Below are 25,502 nucleotides of genomic sequence, written 5' to 3' on the forward strand. Positions count from 1 at the left end.
GACCAGCATCTAAGTACTGAGCCCCCTCAGGGGCTAGACCCACAGTTTCCACATCTCAGGGTGAGGGTGTAATATTGTGCCCTCTGCTTGAGACAACAGATCCCTCCTCAGAGGAATCTGCCATGGTTGGTCTATCAGGAGTGACACTAAGTCTGAGAACCATACTCGGGCCGGCCAGAACGGGGCTATCAGAAGAAGACTGATGCCCTCCTAGCGAACCCTCTCCAGGACTCCCGGGAGCAGAGCGATCGGGGGAAAAACATAAAGGCGAAGCTTCGGCCAAGCTTGTACCATGGCATCCAACCCCAGTGGGGTTGGATGAGTGAGGGAAGACCAAAGTGGACCATGGGACGTCTCTCGAGACGCAAATAGATCCACTACCATTAGTCCGAATTTTTGCCATATTAACTTAAACACTTCCGGATGAAGTCTCCATTCCCCAGGCCTCAGACCCTGCCTCGACAGGATGTCTGCTCCCTGATTCTGAACCCCCGGGATATATATTGCTTTGATGGATAAAATTTTCCCTTGGGACCATAAAATTATCTGATGTGCCAATCTGGATAGAGGGCGCCATCTGATTCCCCCCTGTCGGTTCAGATAAGCTACCACTGATGTATTGTCCGAACGTATCAGGACATGGTAACCCCTGATGTCTGGAAGGAAGCTTCTCAGAGCCCTGAAAACAGCCAACATCTCTTGGCAATTAATATGCCAATAATGATGATGGTCCTGCCACAGACCCCTGGCAAAGCGGCCGTCCTTGACCGCGCCCCAGCCAGTGAGGGGGCGTCTGTCGAAACGGTTTTCCGGCGATGTTCGCTGGAAATTGATGTGGCCCGAAGCATCAGAGATGGCGGGATAACATCTTTTTCCTGAGGGCTCCGCTGTGAAAACAACCTCGGTTGCCTCACAGTGGGAGCCCTCTGAGGTCCTACCACCTCGGTTAAGACCTCTTCCCCGCTCTCTTGGCCTGAATGACGGCCCTCAGGTCGCCTTTCTGGCCGGCGGGTTTCGGCTGAGAGCGTTTCCTCTGTTGCCAAGCTCCCAAGGGAGGGGCTCTAGAGGCAACGCTCTCCTTTTGTTCCTGCCGCTATGAGGAGCTGGTTGATGGCTGTGGCTGGCCACTTGGACCAGCCCTCCTAAAAGACCTGGAGCGGCAAGGGAGAAACTGATGGAACGCCGCAGATTGTTTTTTTGCCTCCTGAAACCTGTCGACGACAGTAGAAACTGCAACGCCGAACAAGCCAGAAGGCGAAAGCGGCGCATCCATAAGGAAGGATCTATCTTTATCCTTAATTCCAGATAAATTGAGCCATAGATGTTTCTCCGTAGCCACAATAGCTGCCATAGAACGGCCGATAGAGCGTGCCGTTTCTCTAGTGGCCCAGAGAGACAAATCTGTGGCCTTCCTTAACTCCGCAATATCTGATGGAGTAGGTCCCTCGCCTTCATCCAAATCCTTAAGGAGGTCGGCCTGGTACGCCTGCAAGATAGCCATCGAATGCAGAGACGCACCAGCCAGACCAGCCGCCATATATGCCCTACAAACCAAAGCTGATGTTTCCCTACATGGTTTGCTGGGCAGCGCCGGGGTTTTAAGCGAAGATGCCGCTTCAGGAGAAGGATAACTCGCCAAGGCTTCCTTCATCTCCGGCATCTTGCCATACCCCGCCTCCCTCGCACCCACCACATTGTTATAATCACACAATGTGTTAGATGAGATGCGAGAGGAGTGGGGTTTTTCCCAGGATCTAGAGATCTCTTTATGAAGATCTGGGAAAAATGGCAAACCCCGGCGCTGAGGCTGTGACCTGTGCTGCAGGAATCTCTCATCTAATTTACTGTGACGAGAATCTTCCTGCTTATCTTGTGGCCAGCTGATGTTGAGTCTGGCCACAGCACGTTTCACAACCTCTACCAACTCCTCATGTGTGGGAACATGAGCTGGCGAGTTATACTCATGTTCCTCGCTCCCGATGCTGAGAACATCCACCTCATCAGAAGCGGATAGTTCCAGCACCGGGCACTCGACACGGGCAGAAGAAGCGTAGTGTGGGCTTCTGCGCCATGAGCGAGTGTTATTGAATCCCCAGATGATGAGCAAGAAAGTGCCTCAGCAGTCTCGTTCTCATCTGCGAGATCCTTTTGCGATCCCCACGATTTAAGCCTCCGCGCAGCCTCAACAGGCGCGGGACCTGAACCGCAGGGATCGCGAGCTTGGCCATCCTTATTAAAAATAGCCAAGCGGGAGCGCAGCACTCTCATAGATAGTGCTTCACAGTGTTCACAGGCAGATCCCTCAAGAGCTGCCTGTGCGTGCTGGGCTCCCAAACAGTTTACCCGTGATAAATCTTGGGCAAGGGTGCACACATCTAACAAACTGTTCACTAGCCATAATATCTTGTAAATCAGACAAACAACACCAAATAGACAGAGACAGTTTCAACACAGAGCGCTTGCTGAAGAGCGAAAGCTAATGTGTGTGTGTCCGGCGTTACCTTTTATACATCCGGTTATGCCATCACATGTTACATTATGACGCAACACCAATTCTGGATTGGATTAGTTTCATTCATACTTCAGAGGTGCACGCTAAGGGAGCGTCCACAAAGAGTCGTTTTCAATGACGCAGTGTTGAGTTCCCTCGAAAGGGAACCAACATTCTAGCCTTAGCTAAACAAAGAAGTCTGATATTTTTATTCCAAAAATGTCCAAATCTGAGAAACACCCATTGATGTTTTCACTTGTTACAGTCAGCATGGCTTACTTAATTTCCAAACAGAATGTGTCAGAGAGAGAGAGAGAGAGAGAGAGAGAGAGAGAGAGAGAGAATCTGCTTTTGGATCAGATGACAGATGTCTACCACATCTATCAACCAGATGTTCGATAACTTAAAAAAAATGTAATAAATAAATAAATACGACAACAACAACAATAACAACAAGCAGCTCTACTTAAACCACAAACTAATAAATGTCAGCTGGATTGAGTCCAAATTCAGATTTTCTCTGTATGGGTTTATTAGTTTATCAGTGGCACATGTTTTAATCCTTGTCAATTTAAGCATTCAAGTGCAAAAAGAAGCGACAGAGAACTCACTTTGGGACTTGTGCGCTGTGAGAAAGTTTTCTGTACCATAGAGCAGAGAGAGAGAGAGAGAGTTCTCTTTCGCCTTTTGTTCTTGAGCGGACAAATATGTTAAAATGCCCATCTTGGCGAATATCCTCATAAACACAGCCAGTTATTTCTTAAGTGAACAAAAATTGAGAAAAAATGAATGTGTATCAGTATATTGGATCTGTGCATTTTGTCTTAAAGTGACCACCTTATACTACCGTATATACCTGCTGCTGTCTGTCATTAATGTTAATAAAACAACAAAAGACAAAGTCTTATTCTTGACTGAATAACTTTTTTGACTTTATAATAAGGATTAATCTACATTTAATTTAGGCTCCAGAGTGAAGACTATGCAGTGTAATTTTAAATTTAACTACTCTATTCAATTTTCTGTACCTGAAAGACATTTAAAAAACCTGAAAACCACTATTTAATTTGTGTTCAAATATCATCCATCAATGATAACAACTGAAAAAAACCTTAAAAACTCCATCTCGAAATTAAAGGAAAAGTCTATCCAATTTTATTTTATTTTTTTAATTGAAGGAGGATGATATTTTCCACTGAAAATAATAATAATATTAATAATAATAATAGCATACAGTTCTGGAATGACTAATATGTGATTACAACTTGCTGTGTCTTTACATCATGTTTAATCATCTGGTTATTCCTTCTGGCAACTGACTTTTAAACGGTACACTGGTTAATTTGCTTGTTAATTTTAGGAAATTTGTTAATCAAACTCTTTATACCATATGTCCTGTTTCTAGGTCAGTGACCTATGATCTGCCTCCTTCAGCCAAAAGTATGCCATGTCCCACACCGAACAGATAAGCCTAAAGCATCTGACTCACGCCGTTTCTAACCCAAATCCAGAGTGCCTGCTCTGCATTAGAATAGCATTGGGAAAACACTCAAGTGTTGTGTTGATTGCTCATTGCATTGCCTTGCATTTGTTATTATTTTCTTTCTCAAAGAAAGGATTACGGCTAGAAGCGCTGAAGTTGTATGGGATTTTATCAAAGCTGTGCAAACACGTACTATTCCATACATTATTTACAACTAGCAGAGGGGTACGTGACCATGCATATTTATTGAAAAGTGTGAAGCTGACAAGCTTTTCTATGGTAAACATCAACCCAGACCTCTACTCTATTGTCCAAATTAACTGCTGCCCTGCCATAGACCACCAGCAGATACCCAGCAGCATCCTTCTCAAATCTGACCAGTGAACTCCTTCAAGAAGATAGACCAATAAAAATCAGGGTTTTCAATGCTTGTACAAAATATATTTTAATTTTCAAAATACTTTAATATTTTGCAGTTTCAATGTTCAGTAAACAGCAAACATTGGTTAAAAACAACAACATGCACCCTAAAATACAACTGCCATTTAACATCTCAACCTTTAACCATGTAGCTTTTTTTTTCATATGGAAAGAGGTTAGCTATAATAGCCAGTCACTTAAATATTGAGGTCTTCCTGTCCCTAACTAAATTTTAACCCCCTCAGTAACATCGTACAAATAATTCAGGGAGCATAGAAATAATGTCCATTTGACATGCAAATGACCATTTGAAAATATGTTACATTGTGACCAAAAATCTGTATCATGCTATTTTTTTAAGATTCTGATGGTTTCACAGTTTATCACAATATTTTTGTCTTTTTGTGACTGAACCTTTATAAAAGTGTATAGTGGCGTATTTTACTGTCAGGAGTACACAGAATATAAACACATTGTACTCTCAAATGCAAATTTACTTGGACTGGAGGCAGGCTAATCAAATTCAATGCATAAAACAAAACAAAAATGTATAAAATCTTTTTAAAAAAATTCAAAATGTAATCAAATGAAAATGTAAATTATCCTTAAAAATAATTGTAATAAATTATATTATGATTATAATTATTTTAGGAAGTACGTTCTACTGTGCAATAGTAATATATTTCATAATTTCTTCAAGCTAGACAAAAAAAAATTCACGTTGTAATGAAGACCTTTGCTTTTTTCATCTGTTTAAATAAAATGTATTACTACTAGAAGTACACTACTGTGCAATATTAATATACTCCTTATAATTTCTTAATGTTAAATCAAACTTTTATTTTGGCGTTGTCCTGAAGACTGAGTTTCTGTCTATATAATATGGCGATAGTTTTTCTTGAAACGCAGTCTCCCTTTCCTCCGCCTTGGTCAATCCAGCCTGACGTCAATATGTGGATTAGAATGTTTTCATCTCTTTTACTCCCTCCTCCCTTATTAATAATCTAAAAGCTGCTTTCCCAGGAAGCAAAACAGCGACATGTGTAACAAAGATGGAAAATCCCTGAGCCAGAGAGAGAATGATTTAGTTTTTTATCTGCATCTTTTTAACAGTGTAACTCTATTATTCACACATTTATTTACAGAAAAAAAGGTGTTGCAGGAAAAAGAGTGGGATGCATCTCTGCTCCTAATGCCTCCTTTCAATTATTCAATATATTTCCAATGTGTTCATCTCCTATTCATTGTAACCCATTGTAAGGAGATTTACAAAATTATTATTATGGGTGGGCGATATACCGGTAGACACTAATAACCAGTAGAAATTTATCAACCGGTAGAGACTTTTGAACTATCGTCTCTATCGTGGTTTACGCTCACGTGACGTTACCATTCTGTGCGATCTCGTTCAGAAACAGTCTCTCAGACAGTGTGCACATATAACGAAATGAGTCTTCTTTCACAGTTTACGTCACTTCAATGGTTTAAAATCCCTTCTTTTTTAACTGCAAAGCTTAAAAAGTCATTTGTCAAAATGCCCTTCTTTACCCTTAAGAAAGAAAGAATGTGTATCAGTATATTAGATCAGTGCATTCAGTCTTAAAGTAACAGCAGCCTAATAAACATGCTTTGTTTTTGTTTTTTTCTAATGTTATAACATAGCTTTTAACACATTCAAATGCATTTTTAGTAAGATTGTTTTGACCAAGTAAAACAGTGCTGCGTCCCCCCAAAATTTGAATCTGTCTAATAAAGTGACCTGTATGAGTAGTGATTCAGTAATTCAACACTTGCAGCTGTTTCATTAGAATCAAATAAAAAATGTTTAATTTCAGTAATCAAACGTACCTGAAATAAAATTCAGGGAAGAAGGGGGTGGAGATTAAACTTTAATTGTAAAATAAACACAATATTTAAAAAAAAATTAATTGAATATTTGATAACTGAAGTGCATGATGCTCATGTTGCTCTTCTTGCTAGCCATGCATAAAATATGCAGGTACCATATCGGTTATTGGCCAATGTTAGAAAAAAAATATTGGCTTAAAGGCACATAATGTAAGTTACGCCGCTAGAGGTCGCTTATTCAAAACAACAACAAAGGTGTAGCTTATCATTTAAATGTATTTAAAATCCCTTGATTTAAATCTCATTTGCTTGATGCTTCTGAGGGCCAACAGTACCAAAAATCCCAAATCGTGATGGAGTGAATCATGACATGTTCTACTCTTAACATCTCATGATTGCGTAAGGAATGCTGCTGACAGTCTGTCCCACAGCAATATACATTGATAGCGACAGAATGCATTTTATGTCTAGTACCGTTTAACGATGATAAACAAGTGACACAATCCATATTTACAGCATAACAAGAGGAAATGCTGCAGATAAATTTCTTATGATGCATGTCTAAGCAAAAACTGATCGTCTACTGCTGATCCTTCCAAAAAAGTAAAGCTAGGGACTAAAGTGTCATCAATACTTGTCTGTCACCGCAAGAGACAACGGTCCACAGGGCGTCTGAGAAGCAACGAATGATCTTTCTCATTACTCATACTAGAACAAAGAAAATAATAAAAAAATAACACTTTGCAGAATTTTTTATCTCAGAAATTATAAATGGAAATAAAGGTATTATATGCTAATGCTAGAAATAATGTAACTCCCTTAAGTGTAATTTGATCCTAGATATTAAATAATTCCTAAAATTACCTGACCTAAATTTCACTCTTAATACAGTAAAGCCTCTTTAAAGCAGGTTACTATTTATATTTTATATAATGGTGAATCAAAAAAAGCAAACAAAATGCTTCTCTCAGAACCATGTGAAAACCCTGCCGCTGCATGCCTGTTACAAACCTTAGAGTGCTCAGGGTCTAAAAAAAGCCTTCTTCTGGGACAACTCTTACTCTTTTTTTCTTTTTATACCCATGGCATTTGTCTTGCCTTTAAAAATTACCCACTCTAGAGATATGACTATGCAGCATGTGATAACACACCGCCAAAATCGTAAAGGCCAAAGTAAGTTCAGTTGCTATTATGCACACCCTCTGGATTCCCTCTCATCTGCATCACTCTCAAGAGGACACATAAAGAACAGGGCATTTGGGATAATGGGCTGAGACCCACTCTATTATTTGTACTGAGGGAGCCTTAAGTCCTTTGAGCTTCTCTCTCACGAATCCGATCAGCCAAGCAGGAAGAAGTCAAGACATTTTCTTGTGTTAATAAAATATGGTAATAGCTTCTCACCATTTTTCATTTCCTTTACTTAGCTCCACAACAACTCTCCAAAGACAATAAACAAATAGTTTATTTTTAGGTTAATCTGTTACCTGTGAGCTTAATCTTGTGAATGTTACATTTGCCTATGGAGACAACAAAAAAACAAAACAAAACAAAAAAAATACTAAGGGAATTGTTTCCTGAATGGACAATATAACAAAACAACGATAGGATAATGAGGTTGAGATGGAAAAGCACATATATTGTGTATGTAATCACTTACTGAATGATGGGGGGGGAGGGGGGGTTGGGTCTGTCGCTCTCTCCCAGCAAGGTCTGTCGCTCTCTCCCTCTCTGCAGAGCGCGCGCTACACGGTTTAGAACTCGCGGGCTCTAGATTCCGGGAAATTTGAACTAATTTGCGGGCATCAGGGAGCCCCTATTGACATCCCAAGTCTCCCGGAACTTCCGGGAGACTTGGGATGTCTGCATATATATATATATATATATATATATATATATATATATATATAAGTTCCTCATTAGCAGCTGTTTTAATGGACCACTATATGTAAGCCATCTTCCATATTGGAGTGCAAAGCACAAATCATATTGTGATTAATGGCTGGTAGGCACGCATGCTATTTCACACATTTCCGGTCCCACTGTCATGGCACAAAAATACTATTAAAACTTAATTTTGGAAAAATACTTTATATTAAAAATCTTTATATTAACTGCCTTTCTATTGATGTAATACAGTAAATGACAACCATTTGTGGTCTCCCAGTGGGTTACATTATGATAAGTTTAGTGTTAAGTGATTCATTTACACCAAAACAAAAGATCAGAGATTTATGTTTTTATCTCTGAAAACATTGTTTTGTCTTACATTTCATAATGAACTCAGATCATCTCAGAGCCGACTTGTTTTCCATCAGTTCTTTTCCGTGAATTGGAATGTGTGCAAATGATTGTGGGTGAGTGAAGGGCGCAAAGAATACACTTGATGCATCCTTCAAAAGCAGATGAATAAAGGATGTGAAACAAAGTCTGCCTTCCAAGGATTCTTTAAATTTATTTTGCCTTCGGCGGCGCTTGATGACGTGGCAGCCGAGATATGCAGCATTACTAGGATGCAGCCTTCTGTTTAAGAAGCACCCCAATGTCCCTGCAGGTCCTCTCGTGTTATTACTACCTGGTTATGTCAAATGACATCAAAATGGCTGCCATTATGTTGGTCTTCTGTGTTGGGTACACTGACTTTAATTTGGTGAACAAATATGAAATAATAAAATATGATCAATATTTAAATATTGTATTAGTTAAAACATATCATATTATTTATATAAATAATTTATGCAAGAAATGTGGAAATAAAAGAAAAAAGGTTGAACCAAACTAGGCTTTTCAAATAATTTCAGAAATATTTAAATATTAACAGTTTTTTAAAAAGTTTTTATTACAAATAATACATACATATATAAATTCAACATTCTTATTATTATTTTATGTATTTTTTAATAGTTTAAAAAATCCTGACAAAATTGAGCATCACATCATGGTATGGCAGAGTTGAAAATGAAACATTCATGCAAAATCAATTCAGAAAACCTTTAATTTTTGTTTGGTTAATTGCAATAAACTGGTGTTTGATTATTACACAGGCTTGGAAAAGGCAATGATCACTCTTCAAGGAAAAATAGAAATGGAAGAGCAATAACTGCCCTGTCAACAGAACAAAAGCAAATGTAATGATAAAGGCCAGCATACTGTGAACACAACATGTACAAAATCTAAAGCCAGAAAGATTTTATTCTTCTAAAATTGGCCAATCACTTGCAGTCCATTGCTTTTACTGTAAAAGGAGGGAATGGCTGAAAATCTTCAATAGAAACCGTAATTTGCAAGATCGTTTTATGTATGTGCTGTTGTCACTCTTCTATTAATACAAGGGTTTCGAGTCACTGTAGAGGGTGTGGATGTGTCTCCACTAACCTAAATTCAGAGAGAAAAACCCACATGGTATCTAGCAAATCATATGTAGCATAAATAAACTGTCAGTTTAAGATAATGACCATAAATCATGTATACCCTAATGATTTCCTTTTTTTCTTGTCTAATCATTAAATGCAAGCGATTGAGGCACAGTGCCAATGGCCAATGATTGGTAGACAGAAAAGTTGGCAGATTCTTCTTCCCTGCCAATATCTATTCTCACTTTCTCTGAGTCGAGCCCAGCTGTCACAGGCAGACCAAAACAGAGAGAGGAAAGCCTTAGATCAGCTCACGGATCACAATCCTTAAATTCTCACCACCTTACCATGGTGAGATGGGAATCAAGAAAAAGAGCTGTTTCTTACGCTTTATAATGTAGTAACCTAGAGCATTAAAGTGCCTCTATTATGCTTTTTCGGGTATTAAGTTTTTTTTTTTTTTTTTTTATGTAGTGTGTAATATACTGTAGTTATCAATGTCAAAGGTCTGCAAAGTTTCAAAGATCAAAATGCACGATAAATGGGAGTTATTGTCTCTCAAAGGAAATAAATTATTCTGGGCTGCCTGAAACGAGTCATCAGTAATTCCGGTCTGTCTTAATGCTCGAACCTACATTTGTAATAATTTAATAAATAGATCATTTGCATAATGCCCGCTTATGGTCTTCATTGGCTGCCAGTGATCAATCTACTTTAACCCGCCCTCAAACACTGTGTTCATAGCTGAGGCCTAGAGGACTTTGGTTTGTGTTGTCGAAAATATATATATTTTTTGCACTGCGAAAGCAAATCCACTTTGCATGCATTTTCAAAGGATAAGAACTCAGGCCATCTTTACCGTTCTTAACACTGTGTGTACAAGTGCCGAGAAACCCTCCTGAGCTGAAATTTTAATATTGTAAAGGGTGTTTTTTTTTATACTTAGATATCTTAACATGTTGGATCAAATTGTTCTTGTGCTCTTAAAAAAAAGAAGACGATTATACATATTTTAAGGGTCACTAACATCTAACGTGCTCGAAAGATAAAGTGGTGAATACAAGCCAAAAGAATTATCATTGATCTTAACAGTTAGAAGCAGGTTCAGAGGTCAATACATAGTGAACAAGGCCTGTTTCGATGAGAATGGTGGAAAAAGAAGAGGGCACAGTGGGTGCTTGTGATTAAATCCAGCACCATTCTTCCCTTATTTTAAGGTTAATGTGGCCTATAATTACAGCTCCACTTCCAGTTCTGTGAATTCAGGGTCGCAGATCAGGTGGTCACGGAAACCTCTTGAGATGCTGTGACATCCTATACATGGCCATCAAATGTAAGACTTTTTATGATGTGTTCTGGGTTCAAAACAATCCCCTTGAGATTAAAGTGCCCCAATTATACTATTTTAAAAGTTCCTAATTTTGTTTCGGAGGTCTCCTAAAATTGTATTTATATTTGTTACAATTTTGTTAATAAGTTCCAGGAACTACAGTATGCGTTCTTGAAGTTCTCATTCACTGGGCAGCACAGCTTGAATGATCTTCACAAGTACGGAGATAAAAGGAAAAGTAATCTTGAAAACGCTCTGAAGAACATCAGTCAGTAAGTGTCTATGTGTTTGTGCCAGCGCTGCGTCCACTCCTGCAACAGAGGGACTTCCAAGCAAGATTAGAATCAAGATTATTAGAGGTTCATTACTGAGAAGTTCAAGTCTGAACTTTGACCTGCCGGGGATTAAAATCAGTATATAGCAAAATAACCTTGAGAAATCAATGCATAAACTCCTTTACACCTTAGTCTCCCCCTTGCTCTTAACAAGTCATTTGGACAGATTTTTAAATAATTATCTCATATTGTGAAAACAACAATCTGTACAATGCCACAAAAAAGTGAACTTAGTGAAATAAAATGACAAAGTACACAGAGAAGAAAAATATGAGGCAAGTAGCATCCAGAATCTGTTGCAAGGGAAAAGCCAGTGACACTGCTGGAGAACCATGCTTAATTTTTGAAAAATTACTGCAAAATGTAACAGTTTGTTACAAACTGCTCCGAGACAAGCCTGAGGATCCAAATGAAGATTATTAGAGTAATCCAGAATCGTAATCAAACACAGACAAAGGGTTAAGCACAGGAAGGCAGTCCAAACAAAACAAACAAACAAACAAACAGACAAACAGAGGTCAAAGGCAAAAAGGGAATTCATGAAACAGGCAAAAATCCAAGAACGAAGAAACAATGAAACCAGGGAGAATGCTCAGAAATGCAGCGCAACAACATACAAAACTTTGAAACGAGTGAATGAGAAAACCAGGCTTATATGGGGTGAGCTAAACAAGATAATGAGACACAGGTAAAAGTGATAATGGATGAAGGATCCGGGCAGTGAGTAATGGGATATGTAGATTGTAAGGGAATAACAATAGTCTGATGTGGAGTGCCCTCTAGTGGCTCTCATGGGCACTCCAGCTCATGACCATTCCATAGCTTATTATCAGGCGTGGCGGCGGCCATCTTGGCCGGAGACAAACTCTTAGGCATGGCGGCCAACTTGGATGAGAGCTTGTGGGCCGGAGCCGATGTGTGTGCTGCCCACACACACACATAATAGCTGTGGCCACTACGATCAGCGCTGCATCTTCCAGAGCTGACTCAGGCGCGGCGGCCATCTTGTCAAGACACAGGCATGACGTGAACAGTCTCTGGCGCGCCAGACGTGACGTGGAGAAGCTCAGGCGCGGCAGACGTGACGTGAAGAAGCTCAGGCTTGGTAGGACTGACGTGAAGAAGCTCAGGCTCGGCAGACATGACGTGAAGAAGCTCAGGCTCGGCAGGACTGACGTGAAGAAGCTCAGGCTCGGCAGGACTGACGTGAAGAAGCTCAGGCTTGGCAGACATGGCGTGAAGAAGCTCAGGCTCGGCAGAACTGACGTGAAGACGCTTAGGCTCGGCAGGACTGACGTGAAGAAGCTCAGGCCTGGCAGGACTGATGTGAAGAAGCTCACACTCGGCAGGACTGACGTGAAGAAGCTCAGGCGCAGGCACACAGCAGACGTAAAGTGAAGAAGCTCAGGCTCGGCAGGACTGACGTGAAGAAGCTCAGGCTCAGCAAGACTAACGTGAAGAAGCTCAGGCTCGGCAAGACTGACGTGAAGAAGCTCAGGCTCGGCAGGACTGACGTGAAGAAGCTCAGGCTCGGCTGGACTGACGTGAAGAAGCTCAGGCTCAGCAGGACTGACGTGAGGAAAGCTCAGGCTCGGCAGACATGAGGTGAAGAAGCTCAGGCTCGGCAGGACTGACTCGAAGACGCTCAGGCACGGCAGGACTGACGTGAAGAAGCTCAGGCTTGGCAGCACTGACATGAAGAAGCTCAGGCTCAGCAGGACTGACGTGAAGAAGCTCAGGAGCAGGCGCGCAGCAGACGTGAAGTGAAGAAGCACAGGCTCGGCAGGACTGACATGAAGAAGCTCAGGCTCGGCAGGACTGACGTGAAGAAGCTCAGGCTCAGCAGACGTGACGTGAAGAAGCTCAGGCTCGGCAGGACTGACGTGAAGAAGCTCAGGCTCGGCAGGACTGTCGTGAAGACGCTCAGGCTCGGCAGGACTGACGTGGAGAAGCTCAGGCTCGGCAGGACTGACGTCAAGAAGCTCAGGCTCAGCATGACTGACGTGAAGACGCTCAGGCTCGGCAGGACTGACGTGAACTTAAATGCTACCAACTGAGCCACCATGTTGCACGGGACACAATATTGTATCCTCAAAATTTCAATTTAGTCACAGTACAGAACAATTAATCCCACTGTGGTTTCATTCAAATGCCAAAGTGGGATCCTATAGAGTGTGGCTTTTAACAATGCCAAGGTCATGGGTTCAATTTCCAAGAAATGCACAAGACAACTGTGTTAATACCTCGCTTTGGCTGCATCTTGGATATAAAGCTGCACTTGAACATACAGCAAAGACTATAGCTGACTGCCAACTACAGCACATGTGTTCTGTGCCTGTGTGTAAGGAAATAACTATCAATAGTCTAAATTAGTCATTTAAAAAGAGAAACCAAAACTAGGACTGCAGATATACAAACCGTTAATAAAGTAGCGCTTGCTTACCATTTTGAATATCAATCATGTTGATCACTTTATTCATTCCAGGAGGCTCATGTTGTTATGAAAATATTCACATATTGGAATGCTCAGATATGGCGTAAAATTAGAATAGCCTTCTGTCTGTGCCGTGTTGTCTTCTGTGCTTACTTTTATTCTCATGTACTGACTCGTTAGCAAAACTGAACAGCCAATCAGAGTGATCTCTCACAGATGGCCCTGGTGCAGATTCAACATACTACCACTGACTTGTGGAACACACTGCAAAAAACTAGCCCGACAGACGCTCACCAGCAGCCCAATGGTGCTGTTGCCTTATTGAATCCCTGCAGTGATGCTGTGCTGTAAGTATATATATATTATTATGGAAAATATTAACTCAATCAGCTAATCTGATGTCACATCCATATCATGTACAGCCATAAAACACATCTTAACATATTTTTTGTCTGTCTGTATGTATGTATGTATGTCATGATGAGAGCCCTTCATTACATGATTCAGCTGAAGAGATGCCCATCCTTTCCATAGACTTGATGATGAGCTCGGAGGAGATGGGTGAAGAGCTTTAGATGGCTTCTACTCTCTGCAATTGTCTAAAATTGAAAGTATTTATTTACACAACCACTTATCTAAAGAGGAGACAGGAAACACTGCTGCCTCTGAACCGACCCGTGGAGCATTGAGCCTCTCGCCAAAACAAAACAAAAGTACCCCGAGAAATTTACTTTATTAAATGGTAAAAATGTTTTATTACGATTAACATTTAATACTTTTAATTGTAGCCTATACATTATAATTATTGAAATCAAATCAATAATGATATATTATGGTAAAAGTTTAAAATAAGCTTCTATTGGTTAACATTAGTTAACGCATAAAGTAACTTAACTTACAATGAGCAATGATTTTGTTGCAGTATTATTATTATTATTTTTTTTTTTTATCAACGTCAGTTAATAAAAATACAGCTGTTCATTGTTAGTTCATGTTAGCTCAAGTCCATTAAATAATATTAACAGATACAACGTAACATTAGAAGAATGTTTGTAACCACACAGATCTGGGGCGCCATTGAGTCCATAGTATGGGGGAATGGTGCCCCACAACTGTTTGGTAACAAACATTCTTCAAAATATCTTCCTTTGTGTTCATTAGTCGAAAGAAAGTCATGCAAGTTTGGAAAAACTTGAGGGAAAGTGAACAATGACAGAATTTTCATTTTTGGGTGAACTATCCCTTAAAAGGGGCATTCGGCAACCCTAGCTATTTCTTCGCTGATTTTCACTTTTGTTGTCGCATGTTTTCTCAATGAGCTCCCCCTACAGCTGTGAGGTGTATATTTCACAACAATGTCGTAAAAAAACTCACTTGCGGCACTCTTCTCCGCCTTTCTACCGCTGCTCATGTGCATTTGTTATTATCGGAGCGGGCCAACTTTATCGTGTGGAGCTATGTCTACCGAGGTGGGTATCATACACATCATACACATTGAGGGCGGCGTGTGTGTTTATGTCGAATTGCCATAAAGCAGTTTGTGTTTCTCGCTCGTTCTCGCTTCTCACGAGACTTCCTTTTTCTAATATACCAGGACGTTAATCCTCATGTTGCAAGGTTAGTTTTCCGCCTAGGAACGTTGGGGGGGGGGTCACCATTGTCACCAGAACAGATTATTAAACCATCCAAATGATTTCTAAACGGTTTTATTAAGCTGAAAAAGTTGCAGAATGCCCCTTTAACTATAATACTTTAGAAATAATTTTTAGTTCAACTAATGTAGTTAACAAATGTTAATGTTAATGAACATTAACATAATGTTAACAAATTAAATATTATTGTAAAGTGTTACCTATGATTTTATTATATAATTATATAAATGTATAATATACATACAGTAAACTCTACAATAAAGATATACCAAATGGTAAATAAAATATTGGGACAGTAGTCCTAGTTATTAGTCCTAAACGTGATTGAATGCCAGTGAAACTTTTTTCTAAAAGAAATACACATAATGTTAAATTTCCTTTACATTCATAGTTTTGAATTTGAATTTCAAAATTGCCCCATTATGTTTCAAATAAAGCTGGATTGAAATGTAAGTGTCACAGGGGTCATCTGGTCCGCCACTCACCTTGACTTTTTGAGAAACGGAGGCAGCTAGATTAATTAAATCTCAATTAATTTGACTGTAATTTCAAAGCATCTATCCCAGAGTTGACATTAGCTTTGTCTGCAAACTAAAAATTGTCAAAGGTAACCAATCTTCAGCACAGGGCTGCCAAATCCACAGCTCAGCGCATAACCATGTAATCATTTAATTTATGCTTGCAAAAACAAAAGGCAAAGCTGCCCAACTTGAGCAAATGTCCATGTCAAAGGACAGGCATGCCAGTAAAGATCACCCCAGCCTGCTCATTAATCAGAATCATTTTCACAGGTGCACAGATACGAGCATCCAAACACAAACAAACATTGCAATGCTATTTGTTAACCTCAGTAAGTAGAATAAATACACTATGAAGTCTCCACCTAGTATCTTCAATTCTAATGAATGGTTTTGATGAGAATATAGCTGAAACTAATCCCTTTAACTCTGTCCTCTGATCATGAAATGACAATGCAATGAATTTATAGTGTTTTCTGTGGTTGCACCGAACATGCCAATCCAACTTTTTCCATTGGTTATCAGAAAGGAGAGTTGTTCCCTTTACCCTGCCTCCCTTCATCTATTATAAACATACACACAAAGGTGCAGTACAGTATTGATGAACTATGCCACCCTTCTGTAAATAAGTCTTTTTTACAAGCACAGCCACATTGCAGTTAATTCTACATGTGCTCTTCTATTCTTCCCCTTCCGACTGAAGCCCTTAAAGCTTTTTACACAATACAGCGACCTGCTTACACCAGTAAGTTTGAGAACATAGTTTGCAGAAAGCATTATGTTCTTTGTATGACATGGAGTGTGGGAAGGGAACGCAGCCGGTATGGTAAAACCGTCAATATTCATATGGATTATGTTTGTTTTCATTTGCTGTTAAGAAATGGCAGCATTGGCTTGGGAAGCCCTGAGCTCTGTTACATTTTCAATGCGAACAGCAGAAGCAGGAACAATAAAACATCCATTAATATTACCATGAACTGCACAGACTTTAAAACAATATGCAAAATTGTTAACATGATATTGGCTGAAAAAGAAAATTGTCCATTTTGGTTCTAAATGTCAGCAGCCAAGAATTCACTACACAAATCATATTTATCTTTGCTGCAAAATGAACCTGTATTTACATAATCTACATTTGTTTTATGTCAAGATATCTACTCAAATACACTTTTTTTAAAACAGTGACAGATTAATTGGTGACAATTTCCCCTGGAAATTCTAGTTGAGTTAGACAAACTTGGACATCAACAGCAAAATTCTATAGGAATCATTGCCTCCTGTTTTTAGTTTGTATTGATTTTGCTATGTTAAAGGGTTAGTTCACACAAAAACTTTAATTCTGTCATCAAATACTCACCCTCACATCGTTCCATCGATCATGTCTCCTCAGAAGACTTAGATTGAACCGCTTGATTCATATGGATTTATTTTAAAATCTCTTTATGGATGTTTTGAACCATCAGAGTTTTGGGTGAACAGACATTCAATGTGGGGACACTGGGACAGAAATCTATCAGTTTTTATAAAAAAAAATATTTATTTGTGATCGAAAGATGAATGCAAGTCATGGGTTTGGAACGACGAGAGTGAGTAATTGATGACAGGATTTTCATTTTTGGGTGAACTAATCCTTTATTTTTTTTAAATTATATGGTTAGTTGTTTTTGTTATTTTATTTATTTATTTAGCCTATGTGCCACTTATTACAGCATTCCTGTTGCTCAAACAGTAGATCATAACACTAGCAACGGCAAGCTCTTGGGTTCAATTCCCTTGGAAAGCATGAGCTGATAAAATGTATACAGTGAGTGCAATTTAAGATGCTTCTTCTATGCATAAAAGTAACTAAAACAGACCTGTTACCAACTTTTACAGCTCCACGAACTACCAGTTGAGAACAGCTGCTCTATGAACCTCTAACATGTGCATGATGAAACTGTTGAAAGAGAAGACTGACTACACTCAGTTCCGGCTAAAAGAGATCAGCATTTGAATGTACTTGCTTTGATGTTTCATCATCAAAAGACATTATCAGATCAAAATGAAATTGGTGTATCATATTTTTGTACTGTAACTGCATGATCAGATGAAATGCTCCATTGTAACATTTAAAATTCAAAGCAGTTGATTCAGATTCATCTCAATTCACCCCAATGCAACTGAACTGAGCCAAGAAGTAAGTGTGCATTTAGACTGTTAGCATAAAGAGAACTCATTTGTCTTCCTTTGAATTCTTCATTTGGAACATTCAAGTTTGTATTGGTTGATAAAGAAGCTCCTGAAGGTCACATTTATGTCTTCTAAAGGAGGCAGGAAATCAAAGAGTGATTATTGAAGACTAAAGCAGGAATTGCCAACACCTGTCTCTGACTGCAGCTAGTGCACTTGATCAAGATGGATCTGTAAGGGAAGAATCTCTAAAGAAAGGGAAATGGAGGAATCCACATGGGGGGTTGAATGGCTCAGTTGTGGAGAGCCTGCACTGCCCTGAGCTCTGAGGGGTGTTGAGGGTGATGTTATGGGTTATTCCTGGAGTTAAAGGTCATTAGGAGTAACAGCAACTCCAGACAAGCTATATTTCTAGAAGACTTTTCCAAAGTCTGAGGTAGTCGTAATGTCGGTAGGGCAAAACAGCTCCTCGATGAAAGATGGGTTCATTCATTAAAGGATGAAATGTTGTCTTTAACTATTAAAAGAAACAGAAAGGGACGTTGTTCATTTGGATTGGTCGTGATTTTGAATCTTCATGTACAATCAGTTGTCCTCGTCTACTGAAAGAGATCAGTTGAGGATTTGCATAAAAGATAATATTGTGGTAGTGTTTCCAAGATTAAAAGGGGATAGTTTGCCAAAAATGCATAATTAAGATACAAAAAGTCATACAGGTTTTGAACAGTGTTAATTTAGTGTCACTGTTACCATTATAGTTTGTATTAATATTTTGAATTCATTTTTATTTTCCTATTTCCTATATTCATTTTTGCTTGGTTAACTAATAACCCTAGTTTTGAACGGCATGACAGTAAATAAATGATATAAATCATTTGTATCAGCTAATTGAATGACAACATAAGATTGCAAAGCTATGCATTTGTCAATCCTTATATTATTGCTCTCATCGAAAATGCTGATCACAAAATTATGTGCAAAATTGTACACCAGCCAGGCAGCAGGATGCTGAAATGACGATGAAATGATACAGGAGGATGACAATGGCACTCGACCCATAAAACACATCTCCTGTCCATTAAGCTGTGGACTGTCCATACCGCAGTTGGTGACCACAACCTCAGCTGAACTTTGAGACCTGATGGTTTATGCAACAATAAATGATTCTCTATGTCTCTCGCTCACTTACCAGACAGCATTATGCTCAGGTGGTCTGTATAAAAATACCAGTGCAGTCAGAAATTATGAATGATCGCTTCACTCTGTAAGGCATTATTTGCGGGACACCGCTGGAGTTATATCACTGACTTTGTCTTAATTAAAATTTCTTTGTAGGGTTTTTGCACGAGGACATGTAATCTTCCAGTACAGAGAGAATGAAAACAGCTGGGCGAGAGTGAAGATGAGTATTGTAAACATGCCAGATGTCGCCCAGAGATTAGAACCTGCACACATCAATCATCAAGTACAACTGGGGATTTCAACCTTTAAAGACCCAGGGACACCCCAAACAGACTTTCAGTCAACTCAGGGACCCCAAGCATAGACAAATTCATAGCATAACATAATGGTTCAATCAGTGTCTATAATTTTTTACATGTTTAAAATGTTTTTTACATTTTTTTTCACTGTTTAAAAGGGATCACTGTCAGCAATGAAACATGTCATCAACACAGCAGTAACACTTTTCTCAGTAAATATCAATTTTCCTCCAGGTATCAGGCTGTTACTAGTCTGACGTCGTCATACTCAGATTCTAGTCAGAATGTGAGTCTGATACTGCTCCATTGGGCTGTGATTATGGGGCGTGTTTCATCTGAACCAGGAAAAAAAAATGCCTCTGCAATGCCAATTGGATAGACCGAATAGGAAGGACAACAAAAACATATTTCCGATCGACAAATGCCTTGATCGCGGTTCTCTGTTCCTCTTTTAAAAAGAATGCGCTGTCTATATCTTCTATAACAGACGCTTGAATCTACACATAAATTCTCCAGCGGAAGCCATTCTTTGTTGTAAAAAAATTCAACCCAAGCGCTCTTTGGTGACGTGGGTGGTTACGTTATCGTTGCTCATCTGTCCATCATCGTATAAAGCCTGCCCTGACAATTTGATTGGTCCAAACTATTTTTGTTTGGGCATAATAGCTCCTCAACGGATCGACTCCAGACCAAACTTCCCGACCTAAATATTTTGTGGGCGGGATTCGGGCTGGCATTCAGGCTAGGCTGTTACAACATGGTCTGTGCATTTTGTAAATCAAGGCATAGAAAGATTGGGGGTGAAAGAACATCTTGGTTAAGTGTCAAACGAGGGGAAAGCTATTCAGTGTGAATTTACAATATGTTCCTATAGTAACCTATTTCCACAGTAGTTCTTTTCTTCTTTTTTTTATTTTTGCTGTGAAATGACAGTCATGTTTGCAGTTTTACGTTATATTAAACTACAGAAAGTAAGAATACAGTGCAACCAACTGCATTCAGTACTATTACATAGGGTCAGTGTGTGAATTATTCAATGACTTTCATGGGGGTTACTTTTTAAAAAATATATATTTTAGTAATTTCCGGGACGTACAACTGTATAATGGCGTCCCATAGGCTATGTACAGTTAACCAAATGTCAAATTCCAAATGCATATAAAAAAACAAAAAAAAAACACGAATGAAGTGTTTGCAGGTTTCGTCGTTGTACGGTCATGGTTACCTTCTCACAATGATTTCAGTTCATGAGCATCAATAGCCCACTCTGACTAACTTGTAATCCAACTTTTTTGGTTACTAGAAATGCTGATGAAACATAAAAGGAACATACTTTGGAACTCTACCAACTTAATTTAGTAACGTCAACAAAACCTTATGTATGGGGATCAAATTCGCTACGAAAAAGAGAAAATAATTAACAAAAAGAATAAGAAAATAGTAAATGACTCCATTATACCTTAATACAACACGGTCATTATTTATCCGAGAGAGAGAGAGAGAGAGAGAGAGAGAGAGAGAGAGAGAGAGAGAGAGAGAGAGAGAGAGAGAGATGATCCCATAGTTAAGGTAGGCTATGTCTAGGTTCATCAAAAACAAAAAGCCAAAAGTGTGCCTCTTTTTACATTTACAATAAAAGTAATCAAATTAGCCTATGCTATGTAATCATAAAATTTGACTATGAAATAATAATTATGGTCAGGGTGAAAGTCAATAGCTCTTGGCACTAATGCTTTCAGCCTAATTTATTCCTAGGCGTCAGAATGTTCAAACGTCCTGCTGTTTAGCAATGTACCATATGAAAAATGGCATTCACCCTGTGTCTGTGCTGTGCTCTTACCCAGCAAACACAAGCCCAAAGTAGGCTACCGCGGCTGAAGCCTTGCTATTCTCGGAGAATCCAAACTAAGCAGGGTCTCGCACAAAACGGACAAACTTGATCTAAGTAAATATGAAAGATGTCTCAATATGTGCGTGCAGCGCTTTCTGATGAGAATATGTGTGTGTGTGTGATTCGAAGCGCTGTGCAGAATGAGTGTTTTCTAATATAAAGCGCATTCGAGTATGATAAAACACAACACAACAATTACTTACCAACAGCTACTTGCAGTAGATCAGCGCACAAGAGAAAACACAAAGACAGGACGGTCATCTTTCCCATATTTTGCAATAAATCCCAAACTCCATTTGCGTTTACATGCTCTCCGGCAGCTCGCTGCGTAATTCCCACCATTCCAAAGGGATGCGATTCCACAAACTGGTCATGATGCTGTCCAAGAGTCGGCGGGGAGATTGAAGTTTAAAACAAATGCGCACTTCAAAAGATACAAGGTTGTTGAATATTACGTAAAGGTTAGTAAAACCGTAGCATTGTGAAATAGTCTCCTCGCGAAGGCAGCAACCAACGTTTACGCACAGACGAGGATTAAAAAATAGATATGGATGTGGATGAAAATCTCTCTCTCTCTCTCTCTCTCTCTCTCTCTCTCTCTCTCTCTCTCTCTCTCTCTCTCTCTCTCTCTCTCTGACCGAAACAGACACGAACAGTCACTCCTGATCACTCGCTTTTTATTTCACACAATTTTCCTTAATCCTACTCTGGCTCCAAACCCTTCCCCTCTAATTCTGTCCACTAAGCCGATTTATTTGTGCTGGATTTTTCCCCACACTGAAAAGGTTTTGAAAGATCATTATAGGCATACGTGGTGATGCCTTACTCTGCATTAACTGCATAGAACCTGGAAAGATCAAGCGCTGGAAATGTTTCTACGAACAGCGTCACCTAGGGTATCTGCAAATGAACCCCACTCAGCATCAGTGAGTTTTCGTGTTTCAGTAAGTTTTCGTGCATGAGGGTCAAATGGGATGTATGTGAAGATAAAAACAAAGACAAATTCTTTAAAAAATATCATGTGTCAGGTTATTAGAAATGTAGTCTTTGCATGCATGTGTTTCAAACATTTTTGAAAAGGATTGTTCTATACAAATATTTTGATTGAATGACTCTGAGATACATAATTTAAAAGTACTACAATTATTATTTCAGACATATTTTTCAAGGTAATCAGTAAAAACACTAATATTTGGTTCTTGTGATTGAGGTCACATGACAACAAAATGGATTAAGGGTTAAAAAAAAATTTCAACACTTCATTTATTCATTCATTTTAATGCACTGACATATAATAATATAAATTAGCCCAGATTAAATTGATGGTTAATGAATTGAATCACAAGGTAAAATTTGCACTTTATATAAACCAAAAAGGTTATATTTGGCGTAATGTTCCCGCCTTTGATATAGAATTGGCCAATCATAGTTTATACATTTGGAGTGGCATCTAAGAATAGCCAATCAAAAAGCTGTCTAGGCCACCATCTTGCCCCCTGGATGATAATGGTATTATCATAAAAATTGTGTGAAATATTTTATTGGCCTCATAAAATTATACAACATTGCATGCTGACAAAGGATAATGTACCACAATTTAGCAGGCATTGCTATGAATGCTGGTAGACAAATAGATCAGTGTGGCAAAAGTATTGTTTAATCATTGTAACGGTTAATGTGGCCATATGGGTCTTTAACATGAATGAGGCAGTTTTGGTGAGCTCCCACACAATGCATACAGTCTAGCACAGTTTACCTGCACCCGAGAGTACATTAATGAAATGCTAATCTTGCCTCAGACAACACCCACAAGGAAGGAGGATAGCAAGGATGAGAATATTATGCAATACTCTGGGGTTAAGACCTCGTTGCAGGCTCTCTGAAATTCAATCAAAGGCACAAATTAGAAATATATTTCTGAACTCTCCAAAAGAACCTGCCACAAGTGCTAATTAAAGAAATGTGGGTGTACTCGCACATACCTGAGGCAGTTTATGGTCTTCCTGATGTTGAACTCCATTGTGCTGAACACTTTCTATTCACACACGCCACAGATGACAAGTTCTTGCGCAATCTTGTTAGGTGTCTTGGGAGCTTGGAAATCTATATATTGTATAACATTTGGCTAATCTGAATGCCTATTTGTTTTTATGTGCTGAAGAAACTTTAAAGAGAATGACAAAGCCATCCAGCGATACCTGACTGACACTCATGCTTGCAAATGCTCCTATACTGCATATTTATTATCTGAGCTGTGCCAGACAGAGCTTGGTGTCAGTTGGATACTCTCTGCCCTGCTTAGTCCTTCCTCCAAGCACATGTGCTTGTGGAGTCATGACAAGACCCTTGGTAAGTCTCTCTGATGATTTATGAGATGGCGGTGCTGTGACGTAAGGGAATGAACACACGGGAGGAAAGGAAAAACAAAATGTGAGGCCTCATAAATGGACAAAGACAGCACCTCTCTAGAGCATGTAAGCACTCTGCTCAAGATGAAGAGGCTGTAGAGCTTCTGGTCTGGGTAGTGCTGATGCCTGGGCAGGGACCTACAATACTAATGCGATATCGTGCATCTCTAGAGGGCAGTGTCAACAACAATTTATTGAAGCAACACTGCTCAACATGTTCCTGACCATATGGCACCTGCCCCTTGGACACTGACAGACCTTTTCAGAAGCAACTGCACCTTTTCCAGTTGTCTTTGGTGGTCTGACTTTAGTCTCTTTAGTCCTGTGATAGTTAAAGTGATAGTTCACCTAAAAATGAAAATTCTGTCATTATTTACTCACCCTCATGTCATTCCAAACCCGTAAGAGTAATCTTTGAAACAAATTCAGAGGGCGTTAACACAACACCTTTTTTTAACTAAAATCTGAAAACTTTTTGGGTCCTTTGGCCTTTCATTTACACGACAGCAGCGTTTTGGGGGCCTGAAAAAGCAAACTTTTGAAAACAGGTTTCAAAGTGCAAGTGTTTTTTGACAAAAAAAACAACTGTGAATTTGTGATATCATTCGTATTGCACATTCAGTCTATAGGTGTGTATATAGGTGTTTCTAAGTGACATCACCACCTACTGGCCTGGCAGCATAAAACAGTGGTTTTTATAGTTTTTGCGGATCTGTGTGAACTGGGATCTTTGACAACATTGTCAACTGTAAACGAAAAACGTAATCGCTCGTAATCACATAATTATCTATAGGGCGCAGCTGATTGGTTCCTGCTGTATCAGTAGCCAATAAGCTTGCATGCTCAGCCTTCAAATACATGGGTAGCATTTGCCTTAGCAGTGCAGTACATATCAACATTGTCATATCCATTACCATGCCAAACACTCCGAGAGTTGTCATGACAGAAATAAACATAAATACGGAAGCTTGTGTGCGCATCATGCACTAGAACAAATTCATTGGTTTTCTTGCTTCACACACTCATGAGAAACAATGACGTTTGTTCTACCGCAAGACTCGCACACAAGCTTCCCGTGTTTCCCATATTTGATGCGCTATATGTAGCCTATGTGTGTGTTTATATTTGGATAAAAGCTTAAATCAAATCTCTGCGCATCGTATCAAGCGAATGTATGTCTTCACAAGACTCGGATTAAACCTCTTGTTTACGATGCCTTCATAAGTCTTTTTTGGATCTTTTCAGTTTTGTTTACCTGGAGGGCAGGTTTCATTAAAAATATCTTAATTTGTGTGTCGAAGGTTAATCAAAGTCTTATGGGTGGGTTTGGAACCACATGGGGTTGAGTAAACGATGACAATCTCTTTAGGTTTAAGTAAAGACTAGGCTCTTGGTTTGATAAATCCTAAATGGTATTTGCATTCTGATTGTTGATCTGACAGACAGCTGAGGAGAGTTCCTCAGACAAAAAGAGACAGACATGCAGGCGGAAGAACAAATCCCATTTTCTTCCACTTACATTTTTCTTGTCCTTTTTTTGAACACTTGACACTTGCTGTCCTCTTCACTGCTTGGAGTTAACTCACCAGGCAGGGAAAAGAGGGCTGGACAGATGAAATTTCCGATTCTCATTGACATCAGTAAACATTCTCTTTGCGTACCAGATACATTTCCATCAGCTGTCGTTCT

At 39.3% G+C, this 25,502-nt stretch overlaps 1 protein-coding gene across 2 annotated transcripts in view; it reads right to left on the reverse strand.

Annotated features, from left to right (window-relative positions):
• Positions 1–22,181, reverse strand: part of igsf21a (immunoglobin superfamily, member 21a) — a 299,892-nt gene extending 277,711 nt beyond the window's left edge. Inside the window, exon 1 of one of the 2 annotated variants that reach the window (XM_077203639.1) lies at positions 21,609–22,181. In XM_077203639.1, the coding sequence (XP_077059754.1) occupies positions 21,609–21,747 (139 nt within the window). In that variant the 5' untranslated portion in view covers positions 21,748–22,181. The remainder of the gene's footprint in view (positions 1–21,608) is intronic. The other variant, XM_077203638.1, reaches the window with a different exon arrangement.
• Positions 22,182–25,502: the final 3,321 nt, after the last annotated feature.

This window comes from Siphateles boraxobius, unplaced genomic scaffold, assembly GCF_051911475.1.
Source record: "Siphateles boraxobius isolate OS27281-9 unplaced genomic scaffold, OSU_SipBor_1 5, whole genome shotgun sequence".
NCBI classification, from domain to species: Eukaryota; Metazoa; Chordata; class Actinopteri; order Cypriniformes; family Leuciscidae; genus Siphateles; species Siphateles boraxobius.